General features: G+C 52.9%; 1 protein-coding gene across 1 annotated transcript; it reads right to left on the bottom strand.

Moving 5' to 3' along the window:
- Window positions 1-2,922: 2,922 nt before the first annotated feature.
- Window positions 2,923-8,312, bottom strand: LOC142656030 (SAGA-associated factor 29). Its single transcript, XM_075830852.1, has 10 exons — window positions 8,211-8,312; window positions 7,543-7,636; window positions 7,339-7,414; window positions 6,502-6,574; window positions 6,262-6,326; window positions 5,809-5,938; window positions 5,273-5,419; window positions 5,148-5,183; window positions 3,564-3,726; window positions 2,923-3,160 (listed from the first exon to the last, which is right to left on the bottom strand). The coding sequence occupies exons 2-10, from the start codon at window positions 7,615-7,617 to the stop codon at window positions 3,044-3,046; spliced, it is 882 nt and encodes a 293-aa protein (XP_075686967.1). The 5' UTR covers window positions 7,618-7,636; window positions 8,211-8,312; the 3' UTR covers window positions 2,923-3,043.
- Between the last annotated feature and the right edge of the window lie 4,636 nt (window positions 8,313-12,948).

Below are 12,948 nucleotides of genomic sequence, written 5' to 3'. Positions count from 1 at the left end.
TATTCAGACTCTTTGGTTCTATGGGGGTTACATTTTGTGCTTGTATTAGGATCATATTTACCTTAACCCCTGCGGGACCGTCCATGGACTATAAACGTCCGGCTGTTCCAGAACCTCCTGCAGTGAGCGGCTGTTTGCCGGTTTCTAGACCGCTGACATCACGGAGCTCTGCCCAGAGACCAATCAGTGAGGTCTCTGGACATGAGTCCAGACACGGAGTTCCTTAGAAGAGCTGTTTCTATTGCTCTGCCTGGGACGACTCCTGGCATCACTGTCCATATATGGACAGTGATGTCAGGGGCTTCCCCAGAGATGGAGTCCCGGAGCAGAGTCGCTAGCGCTCTGCCTGGGACGCCTTCTCTCCTCCTGATATCACTGTCCATATATAGTCAGTGATGCCGTGACAACGGCAGCACCTGGCGGACGAGTGGGCTCCTCCCAAGGGTAGTGGGCCTTGACAGTTGCCCGGGTTCGCCGGGTGCTGGATTGATCTAAATTGTGATTTATTTATTATTTTGTGTTATACGAATAAAGATGATGATTATTTCTCTCTTTATCTTTCATATCTATAGATGTATTGTATATTTTTAGGCTCGGGCTACACGGTGACTTTGGCCGCATGCACAAAAATCGCTGTGGAACCGGATTTGGAAAATTTGCTCTCCATAAGCCGGTCTGCGCGCCATTCATTGTAAGCGCCGCCTTGCGCCCGGCGTGTAAGACGCACACATATTTGGTATCGTTAAAGACGGCAGAAATGACCAAATATGTATTTAGGCGTTTACGCCGCGGCTGCACCGGATGTTAAAAAAAACCGCATCACCTAAAATTATATATGCGCATTTTATTTCCCATTTTTCCTTTTACATTTTTTGAAAATGTAAAATATCTTATATTTTTTTTATACAACATGGAAGCGCAACGTGTGCTGAGAAAACCAGACCAAATACAGGAAGAGTGAGAGGAACGCTGTGCTGTTAAATTGGCATGCGGCTAAAACCGGAAAGTGGGGGGGGGGAGGGGGTGAAGCCTCTGGTCAGGAAAGGGGGGGGGAGGGGGTGAAGCCTCTGGTCAGGAAAGGGGGGGGGGAGGGGGTGAAGCCTCTGGTCAGGAAAGGGGGGGGGGAGGGGGTGAAGCCTCTGGTCAGGAAAGGGGGGGGGAGGGGGTGGAGCCTCTGGTCAGGAAAGGGGGGGGAGGGGGTGGAGCCTCTGGTCGGGGGGGGGTGGAGCCTCTGGTCAGGAAAGGGGGGGAGGGGGTGGAGCCTCTGGTCGGGGGGGTGGGAGGGGGTGGAGCCTCTGGTCGGGGGGGTGGGAGGGGGTGGAGCCTCTGGTCAGGAAAGGGAGGGGGTGGAGGGGGTGAAACCTCTGGTCAGGAAAGGGGGGGGGGAGCCTCTGGTCAGGAAAGGGGGGGGGAGCCTCTGGTCAGCAAAGGGGGGGGGGGAGGGGGTGAAGCCTCTGGTCAGCAAAGGGGGGGGGAGGGGGTGAAGCCTCTGGTCAGCAAAGGGGGGGGGGGAGCCTCTGGTCAGGAAGCAGTTAAAAAAAAAAATATTCTAACAGCCAAAACATTTTTGGGTAGATGGGACTTTTTAAAGGGTAATAACTAAACGGTCAACAAACTTCTGACAAGTCCGAGCGCCGAGACCCGAACCAACCGCTAAACGAAGTGTCAGACGTCCTCGTGCGCGCTGCTTGGTTTTAGCGATCGGGGGGGGAGGGGGCGGGGGTCTCGGCGCTCGGACTTGAACGTTTAGTTATTACCCTTTAGACATTTTTATTTTTTCACCGTTAAGTTCACCAAAAAACCAGCAATTCTGTCATTTTCTATTTTTCTGTCTTCGGTGTTCGCCGTGCGAGTTGAATAACGCTTTGTTTTCGTTCTGACTCGTGCGGACGCTGCGACACCAGTTTTGTTCTTTTCCTACACTTGTTATTATTCCCCCCACGGGACTTGAACCACTTCTCGTTAGAACAATGCGCTGCAATACTAAGTAACCGGCTCCTGTTGACGGGTTTCCCAGCCAATAAAGGTTGAGGGCCAGGATAGGCCAGCAATAGGTGATGGGTCGTGGTCCGACTCCCGGGACCCCCTGCCTCGTACGAGTGCCACTTCCTCTTCATGTCTCTGACGGAGCAGCGATTCACAGGTTTTTCAGTCGTCTCTCCCATTCACTTCAATGTCTCACCTGTGATTCGCCGCTACTCCCGTGTCAGCAATTTACAATGAGCAAGAAATTGAGGGGAAGCAGCGCTCGCACCCCCCCCCCTTCAAAAAAGTTGATCATCAGGGGTCCGACTCTGACCCAGCTGCTATGGATGGCATATCCTGAGGATCGGCAATCAATGTTTACTGCCTGGAAAACCCCTTTAAGCCCTGCCACAGCTTAACAGGCAGAGTGAAGGAAACCCTGGGGGTCTTGATTAGGGCTCTGGGCCACGACAGTCATCAGCACCCCACAATTGCATCATGCCTCAGATGCTGCGTTCATAATTGACCGCAGCATTTGAGGAGTTAAACTGCCAGGACCAGTGTGATCGCTGTTCCTGGCCATTAGTCCCGGGTGTCTACGGTCCTACACATCTGACGCTCACCCGTGAGCCGGCTCCATGCACCAGGACGTGCACTTACATCATGGTACGTGAAGGGGTTAAATAGGTGAACCTTAAACACGACAACCACCGCAAGAAACAAGACGCCGTTCTGCTCGTGAATAGCGAAGTGCCGGGTCTTAGAGGACTTGTTCACTGTAGACACCCCTTTTAATATGGAGACTTCACTGGCCCCGTACAGCCTACATATCAGTCGCTGCTGCTGCGCTAGTTCCTGCAGCAGCTGCATGTTATTCTGGTGCTCATATAGCGCCCCCTATGGAAGAGGAAATGTGATCAGCCGTCATTCCCCCCTTAATCTGAGACTTACAATTCATTGGAATAAAAGATCGTTTAATGGCAAAAAGAAACACAAAAAAAAAAAAATGAAGTTCCCCCCCCACCTCACATCCAGCGGCCCCCGACGACCGCGCACTCTCCAGGTCTTGGCGACACGGTCACTTTTTCTTCGGCTCCTTGCAGGCCACCACATATCTTTGGGCTACGTTGAGGGGGGGAGAGTAGCCGTCGGCATAAGACGTGTCTTCAAACAGCACAGAGTAATCGTCCTGAGGCTGAGAAACCAGAAAGTGAACGTTGTGCCAAAAACTGAAGCCTCCCTCCCGCAACTCCTCCTGCAAGCTCAGCGGTTTGTGCTCCACATTCTGCCTCTGGCATCTGGGACAGGAGTTCGCTGTCTGCACCTTCCATTATCAGCCATATTATCTCTCATGGGGCCACGTTTCTTTCACCTAATTATCCAACAGCCCCTCCCTCAGCCCTTCCTGGCAGCCAGTTACAGTGACAAACTCCTCCCAACCCTTTCTTAGCTCTTCCTGGCAGTGACAAGAGAAGTACAAAGCACTGGGAATCTTCCCTCCTCTCAAATGTTACTCTTGGAGGCACAGTCCCTACTTTTCCCCCAGGTCCCCCTTTGCTATTGTCCTTATTCGGCAGCGGCTGTGGACGTGTACTCACCCGCTGTGGGGGGGTGTGGATCAGGGCTCGGTAGAAGCACGTGGTCTGGGGGTACAGAGCCAGGACTAGCTGATCTTTCTGGAACAGGGCCTCCGGGTCAGTTTCTGGGTTTGCTTTCCACTGGGGCAGCGGGATGATCCTCCGGCGACTGAGCGTGTGACGTCTGAGGAACAACAATCACATGATCAACGTCCAAGCTGCGGAGCGCCAGAAATCATCAACCAGCGGTGGGGGGTCCCTAACCAGGGTTAGTCCCTATGACATCTCAGAAGAAGCATCAAGGTCACGTCCCTCCTTATAATACTGAGTAACTGGAAATACTTCACTAAGGCCTCGCGCACACGACCGTAATTACGGGCCCCTGGACTTCTATTGGCCACGGGTACTTTCCCGGGCAGGTGCCGTTGAAAAATATAGAACATGTCCTATTTCAGGACGTAATTACAGCACGGGCAGCCCATAGAAGTCTATGGAGCTCCCGTAATTCCGGGAGCGTTGCTAGGCAACGTCAGGGGTTTCCCCCGTCTGCAGGCTCATGACTGATTTGAATTTTTTAATAATTAGAAATCTATTGTGAGCGCCGCGCGTTGTACTCACTGTCCAGGGTGCTGAGAGTTAAACGATCAGTGCTGGATAGAGAGAAGGGGCTGCACTGATCGTCAGTAACTCTTTCAGCACCCTGGACAGTGAGTACCATGCGCGGCGCTCACAATAGATTTCTAAAGTTTCCTTCAAAAACCTGCAACAAAAATAAGTTTATACTTACCCAGAACTCCCTGCTTCTTCCTCCAGTCCGGCCTCCTGGAATAACGTTTCATCCCATGTGACCACTGCAGCCAATCACAGGCCAATCACAGGCTGCAGCGGTCACATGGACTGCCGCGTCATCCAGGGAGGTCGGACTGGATGTCAAAATAGGGACGCGTCACCAAGACAACGGCCAGGGTACGTATGAACTGCTTTTTTTTTTCTATGGCTGCGTTCTCGGCCCGAAAGGGCTGCCGCTTCTCTCTATCCAGCACTGATAGAGAGAAGAGGCTGCCGATTAGTGCTGGATAGAGAGAAGAGGCTGCCGATCAGTGCTGGATAGAGAGAAGAGGCTGCCGATCAGTGCTGGATAGAGAGAAGAGGCTGCCGATCAGTGCAGTGCAATATCTCTCTCTACGTGTAAAGAGCAGCAGAAAAAAAGGGTCCGTAAATATGGGTTAAAAATGTGACAAAGGACCCGTATTTACACCAGTATTTACAGGAGGCAAAAAATACAGTCCAACATGCCCGATCCTATTGTTTGCAAGGAGATACGGCGCTGGCAGCCGCTTCTCCCTATTATGAACACTGGGCTCGGCCGAGCCCAGTGTTCATATGTATGGGGGGGTTGGAGGGACTGCTGAACGAGCGTTCAGCCGACAGCTATCTGAAATACATGGCCAGCAGTGGTGTTAGCCAGTATGACTGACTGCAGCTTTGGTTGTGACTAGAGAACTCTGAGGATTTTCAGGACTGATTTCCCCCTTTATCCAGACCCACAATACAGTCCTTACGTTTCCTCTTCCCAGAATACTTTGCAGATCATGTGACACTTACTCCTTTCCCTCCTCGTCAATGTCATCCACCTCGTACCTAGAAAAGAGAGGGAGGGGTTAACTAATGTCCGTCCATAAAGTGCTGCCCGCCCGCCCGTATCTAGTAAATCCGGGACAGGAACCTACTTGTTTGCAGCATGACTGTAACTGACGACCTCCGCCAGGATCCACTGCTCGTCGCCGTCCACGGCCTTCACACGAGCCGCCACCTTGTCTCCAGGTTTGGCCACGTAATCGCTGGATGCCGGGATCGCGCCACACAAGGGAGGGGGTCTGGGCAGGAGAGACGACAAACATCACAGCAACTATAGACACCCAGCGCCACAGACAGACACGACACCCAGCGCCACAGACAGACACCCAGCGCCACAGACAGACACCCAGCGCCACAGACAGACACCCAGCGCCACAGACAGACACCCAGCCAGCCAGCGCCACAGACACCCAGCCAGCCAGCGCCACAGACACCCAGCCAGCCAGCGCCACAGACACCCAGCGCCACAGACACCCAGCGCCACAGACACCCAGCGCCACAGACACCCAGCGCCACAGACACCCAGCCAGCCAGCGCCACAGACAGACAGCCAGCGCCACAGACAGACAGCGCCACAGACACCCAGCCAGCGCCACAGACGGCGGCTCATTCTCCCGGGGGCACTTACTTTTCCCCCGGCTTTCCGATCCACAGTGGCAGCGTCATGGCGGACTGCTGGAGGAGGGTCATCAGCACCCCGCGCCTCATGGTCTTCCTGGGCGGCTCAGAGTCATGATAGAGGCCGGCGATCTTGGCAGCTGCAGGGAGAGGAGACGTGTCATGCAGGAGACACACGGGCAGCAGGTGGCATGACCCGACATTGTACCCATCATGCCAGCAGCATCTACCAGTGTCATACATCCCGCAGCCTCAGCACTGACTGGAGTAGAGGGGCATTTATCACTGGGGGCCCCATAGAATGTAAATCCTCCTCACCAGTCATGGCCAACGGGACCCCCGTTCTAGTGATTGTTGGGGGACTCCGTCCAGGGGAGAGGTGATAAATGTCTATTGTGGGGGAGGGGGACCCCTTCATGACTCTCTTACCTCTATAATGCAGCAATAAATGGGCGTCACTCACCGATGCGCCGCTCCTCCAGCAGGGACTTGATCTCAGCAATTTTATCCAACGATCTGCGGAGAATGCTGGGAGGAAAAGAAAGCAGCGAATCAGGACAGGGGTCACGTGACCTGAAGAAACCGCCGCAAAGCCCAAATACAACACTGGGAGTTTAATAGAAATGACAATCTCCAGGGGTCCCCCCATAATCTGATCACAGCCGGAGGACGGTCCGAGAAGATGTCGCGTCTCTTCACTTACTTGCATTCCGCTTCCGCGTCGGCCTTGGCGGTTGTGTAGAGTCCGCGCAGTTTGGTGCGGTAATACGGGGAGACTGAAAAGACAGGAAGTAGCCACAGGTTATAACATCCGGAACGGAGGTGTGAAGGGGACGGGGGAGGAGCGGACCCCTCGGGAGAGCAGAGCTCACCCCTAAAAACACCCCTTGATTGTTATGCACAAGAGAAGCAGCATCAAGACCCAGGACAAGGGGTCAGAGGGGCCGCAGAGCTGGGGGGGGGGGGGGTCAGAGGGGCCGCAGAGCTGGGGGGGGGTCAGAGGGGCCACAGAGCTGGGGGGGGGGTCAGAGGGGCCACAGAGCTGGGGGGGGGGGGTCAGAGGGGCCGCAGAGCTGGGGGGGGGGGGTCAGGAGGGCCGCAGAGCTGGGGGGGGGGGGGGGTCAGAGGGGCCGCAGAGCTGGGGGGGGGGGGGGGTCAGAGGGGCCGCAGCGCTCTTCTTCTAGCCCCTGACCATCACTTCGGCCCCGTGCACATGACCGCATTCTCCATCAGTAGTTACAGATCCTTTCATTTGTATCGGCCACGGGCGCCTTTCCGTATCTTGACCGATGGGGGGTCCGGTCCGAAGAAATGATCCATAAAATATAGAAGACGTCCTATTATCTGCAATTACAGCCCGGACTCCGCATAGAAGGTCGCGGCGGCGGCGGCTTCCGTTGCACATCATTTGTGGTTTTCTTATTTTTGCGGATCTGTTAATACGGATAATTCCGGACCCCCGACGTGCCTATTCGGATACTCCTATAGCGCGGGGTTGTTTCCGGACCCCGCGGAGCCGCTCGCCGCCTCCTCCACTTACTCTTGTTCTCCGTCTGCATCCGCTCGTGTGTTTTCTGGATATTCACCAGGTTGTGTTCGCTCCTCGATCGTTCCTCCTGAAAAAAAGCAAAAATTCGGAAGTGAATGAGAGAAGAACGCGGCGCCGCACGAGGCCACGGGGGAGTTTGGCTTTTGTTTTTAAACCCGGCCTATGGGTGAGGGGCGGCACTAAAGGCATCTTCACCTGCGTCTGCTTGATGAGTTGATGCAGCTCGTTCAGCAGCTCCGATATCCTCGTGTCCGCGGACACCAGCGCCATCTTCGCCTCCAATTTCGTCCTCGGGAACAAAATAAACCAAAACGGTCAAACTCAAAACAGCGCCACAATTATTCACGTAGCGAAAAAGCGAAACCAACCGCCGGACACCGACAATGAGGAGAGGACGCCGCACGTGAACAACCTGTCTGTACTGCAGAACTACAACTCCCAGGATGCTTAGAGAATGCTGGGAGTTGTAGTCATTCAACAACCAGAAACACAGGCTGGACGCCACCGGATTATACACCGCCTAACGACTCACATCATCCAGCCAGAGCACGCTGAGAGTTAGAGTCCCACTGGGTCCCAGCATAAGACTTGGTAGTCACCCAGATTCTGGAGGAAAACTCAATTACATAACAATCACAATATTACAGAAGTTAAAGGACATGCCATGTCGTGACATATCGCGATACATACAGCACCATGGTCGAGGATGAGGCGCACAGCGCGCCCTCTTCACACTCATGGCGCGACATAAACACAGTCTCTATATAAGCCCCGGGAGGTGGAGCCCCGACAGGACGAGCTATATCACAACAGACGCCTGCGCAGGAGGAAATAATATCGCGACATGCAGGAGACGAACTCACCGGGCTGAAAACCAGGCCTCTCACCGAGAACCACCACTGCAGGGACGCTGGTCGCGGGGTGATGACGTCACCGTAACCAAGGAGACAGCGGCGGGGAGTTCGCAGGGCATGCCGGGATTGTAGTTCTTGGAACGTGTTTACTGCGCATGTGTGAGTGTTATTTTTTTTATTATCCGTTTTATTATATATATTTTTCTGGATTTTCTACATTTTTGCTATTTCGTGGTGATCTGAGCTGTGACTATGGGAGCTTTAAGTGTTTTACTCCACATCTGACCTTGTGAAACTACAACTCCCAGCATGTCACATCACACTCCAGCAGGATCCGTGACGTTCTGATTTTATTGCGTTTATTACGGTTGCGATCCCTGAGTTAGGACACAACGCACTCTTGTGCCAACATCCAGCGCCGACCGCGTCCAATCAGCGTCATGGAGACCAAGCTACGAGGAAAGGTCTGCGGATCTATTCAACCGTCACCGTCAAAAACCGCACAGTGTGAATAGACCCTTTTTAATGAATAAACGGAAACTTCTACAACTTTTTAATATACTTTGTGTTTAAATTCGCCATGTTCAATAGCTCTGCTTGCTGACAGTGACATGTTTGTCATTCAGAGTCCCTAAGTTACGTTCATAGCGGCGTTGGAGCCTTGGTTTCAGATTCCGCCAAAAATCCCAGACAAAATAGCGCCGCATGCCGATTACGTCCCCTGCCTGGGGTGTCCGTCGAGTGATGAATCCGACATTTCCGTTCATTTCTGTTCAAATGACAGAACTGAGAAACAGAAATGATGCCGCAAATGTGAACAAAGCCGAATTCTTCTCACAGCAGAGGGTTTGCTACAATTGTATCCAGTCTAGACAATCCCCTGTGATTCCAGACTGATAAATGTTACCTGCTCTGACACATTGTAACAAACTATCAGGAGATGAGAGATTTATTTTGCTGCTGTGTTTACCTCTGACGATTGTCTAGACTGGAGCAATTGTAACAAACCCTCAGCCGTGAGAAGTATTTGGTTGAATGTTTCAATCCACTGACAGCAAACAGAGTTTGTGAAAATGGCAATGAGCTGAAATACAAAGAAGGTGTCAGAACTCGTCATTACTTGTATAGTTGCAGTTGTTCGTGGCTCGGGGCAGATGATAGGTGTGATAGTGCGAGTCACGTGCTGGTTGTTGCCGCCGCAGGACAAGTTTGTTTACATTCTGGGTCTCGTGCGCGGAGGACAAGGTGTCCTGACCGCCCCATGGAGGTGAATAACAGCGGGCACCGCGCCCAGCTCCACCCACATCACTGATTACACCGCACTGCTGTTATCAATCATGACAGGGACAGAAAGTTCTCGTCTGCAGAGCTAGCAATCAAAATATCCCATAAATCCCCTGTCAATAGAAGTGGTGGACGTGATCTCTTCTGTACCTGGGAAAGTTGGAGGACAACCAATTTGGCCGCACAGGGTCGTAGTTTCACGAGACCTGGTAACAGCATCAGACAGAGCAGTCTTGCAGGAGTCTAGGAAAGCTGGGTGACAACCACCGTGGTAGGCAGTAAATCTAGTTGGTCACCCAGCTTTCCCTGAGGGTCGTCTTCTTTCTTTCAATTTTCTTTTTATTGAAGAGTAAATAGTAAAAACAGTTGAACAACTAATAACCCATTATAGTCACAATGTGCAAGAATATACAGGAAAAGGAAGGGGAGGGAGGAAAGGGAAGGGGAGTATGGGGGAGGGAGGAGAGGGAGGAAGGGAAGGGAGGAAAGGGAAGGTAGGAAAGGAAGGGGAGTATGGGGGAGGGAGGAAAGGAAGGGGAGTATGAGGGAGGGAGGAAGGGAAGGGAGGAAAGGAAAGGGAAGGTAGGAAGGGGAGTATGGGGGAGGGAGGAAAGGAAGGGGAGTATGAGGGAGGGAGGAAGGGAAGGGAGGAAAGGAAAGGAAGGGGAGTATGGGGGAGGAAGGAAAGGAAGGGGAGTATGGGGGAGGGAGGAAGGGAGGAAAGGTAGGGGAGTATGTGGGAGGGAGGAAATGAAAGGGAAGGGGAAGGGAGGAAAGGAAGGGGAGTATGGGGGAGGGAGGAAGGGAAGGGAGGAAAGGAAAGGGAAGGTAGGAAAGGAAGGGGAGTATGGGGGAGGGAGGAAAGGAAGGGGAGTATGAGGGAGGGAGGAAGGGAAGGGAGGAAAGGAAAGGAAGGGGAGTATGGGGGAGGGAGGAAAGGAAGGGGAGTATGGGGGAGGGAGGAAGGGAGGAAAGGAAGGGGAGTATGTGGGAGGGAGGAAATGAAAGGGAAGGGGAAAGGAAGGGGAGTATGGGGGAGGGGGAAAGGAAGGGGAGTATGGGGTGGGAGGAAGGGAAGGGAGGAAAGGAAGGGGAGTATGGGGTGGGAGGAAGGGAAGGGAGGAAAGGAAGGGGAGTATGTGGGAGGGAGGAAAGGGAAGGTAGGAAAGGAAGGGGAGTATGGGGGAGGGAGGAAGGGAAGGGAGGAAAGGAAGGGGAGTATGTGGGAGGGAGGAAAGGGAAGGGAGGAAAGGAAGGGGAAGGGAGGAAAGGAAGGGGAGTGTGGGGGAGGGGGAAAGGAAGGGAGGAAAGGAAGGGGAGTATGTGGGAGGGAGGAAAGGAAAGGAAGGGGAGTATGGGGGAGGGAGGAAAGGAAGGGGAGTATGGGGGAGGGAGGAAGGGAAGGGAGGAAAGGAAGGGGAGTATGTGGGAGGGAGGAAAGGAAAGGAAGGGGAGTATGGGGGAGGGAGGAAAGGGAAGGTAGGAACGGAAGGCGAGTATGGGGTGGGAGGAAAGGAAGGAAGGGAGGAAGGGGAGGGAGGAAAGGAAGGAAGGGGTGAGGTACTTAATATTGTGTAACAATTATACTCAGGTAATAAGTATCAAACTCTGATCTATACCGGAACTAGGTCGTATAATCCAGGAAACCCCCATAGACATGGTGTGTGGCAGCTGCTCGGACTCCACAATCAGGGTTCTGGGGTATTTGGGGGCGATGGGAGCGGAGGGGGCAGAGGAAGCGGAGGGGGCAGAGGAAGCGGAGGGGTCGGAGGGGACGCTGCCGTCTCTTGTAGGTGGAATATTCGAGGCTCTGATAATATTCTAGAAGTTCTCGGAGGTGGAATTAGTAAAGTGCTTCATTTCATTTCAGAATTCTGTCCTTTAACCGGCAGGTTCAGGAAAATGGAGTTGGGTCTGATCGGCTGAGCTACGGCGTAAATCTTCAATAAGGTATATAACAGAATCCCAGTACCCACCCGATATGGAAATCTGTACCCGCATCCGTGCCACATCTCCGACAAGTGCCCGGTGTCGAGGGAAACCACAGGTGAGTTGTCAGGAGGAGTAGGGACCACCTGGATAGGATCTTAGGAGTTTTCCTGGAGTCAGAGAGCTTTTTGCAGGAGGAAAATCTGCCTCAAAATTCTGTTTGGAAGTTTTAGTCAGATTCTCCTCTCCCTGCACGCCCATTTTCGTGGCGTTTTTTCGCCCACGGCCATTGAGCGACGCGGGCACAAAACGCTGTGAAATACGCTTTCTCTGCCTCACATTGATGTCAATGGGAGGTCAGAGGCGTAAACACCCGAAGAAAGGACACGTCCCTTCATTCTCCCGCAAGACGGTTTTTCCACTCGCGGGGAAAAACGCCTCCGCCTCCCATCGAAATCAATGGGAGACATTTTCGGCCGTTTTTTTGGCACGTTTTCCGACGCGATTTCCGCATCAAAAAACTCTGTGTGAACTCTAATGCAATGAGAGGGATCGTGGGAGCCCTGACTTACGTCTTTGGCGTCTGCCGCAGATCATGAGATCTCTAAATCTTTTTCCCATCCTGAAACGTAAGATGTTTTGTAAGGAAATCCTCTGGAGATGAAGCGCCGATACAAAGACCAGTGACCTCACCCGGGTATTCGTGTCACTATAATCTCTATTTCTTGGAGGGGTCTCTGTAGGGGACCCCTGGACACATAAGACATGACTGCGTTTTTAGGGGGCACAGTGAAGGGGGTGCAGAGTTGTTCGGTGAGGGTCGTCTTTCCATTCTAAGAAATAAGAGCGCCGTCTCCTAATATAGAATCTATAGGGTCTTGTGTTTTTATGACGGGGTTGCTGCATTGCTGCCCCAGTCCGTCCCGATACAGGTCAATAAGGTCAGACACTTGGTCGTCGTCAATCAAACGGTTGAAACTTCCGATCTCCTGATTCGCGCGTTGCTGGGTAACAACTAATATGGCCGCCGACACAGCTGTCACCCAACTTTCCCAGTCTCCTGAACGGCATATGTACCTAGACATGCAGCAATACAGGAGCAGGGGATGGATTATTCTACAACATGGCAGATTTGCCATTCAGGAGTCTAAGAAAGCTGGGACCTAGCTGTGAAGGCGGCCATATAAATGGTCACCCAGCTTTCCCAGGAACAGATAAACACTGGCGGGATAGACCGTGCTCGGGGGATGTTATGACGGTCATTACCCTGACAGCAAACAAACATTACACAGGGGGCGGAGCTGTCTGTCTCCTCCCCCTTGCTGTGACCCCGCCTCCTGTCCCGATCCTGCTTGTTTGCTCATATATTTGTTATGGAGCGCAGCCAGCGCCCCTCCCCCGGGAAAAGAAGAATCTGGAAAATTACAGAAACTTTCCCTGTAAACCACTCGGAATTATATAAGAAGGGGTTAATCTAATCTGATGGCGAATGAAGGGTTAATGCAGCTGCGTTCTGGGGGGGGGGGGGCAGGAG

This window comes from Rhinoderma darwinii, chromosome 6, assembly GCF_050947455.1.
Source record: "Rhinoderma darwinii isolate aRhiDar2 chromosome 6, aRhiDar2.hap1, whole genome shotgun sequence".
NCBI classification, from domain to species: domain Eukaryota; kingdom Metazoa; phylum Chordata; class Amphibia; order Anura; family Rhinodermatidae; genus Rhinoderma; species Rhinoderma darwinii.
This window is presented reverse-complemented; position numbering and strand designations above follow the sequence as displayed.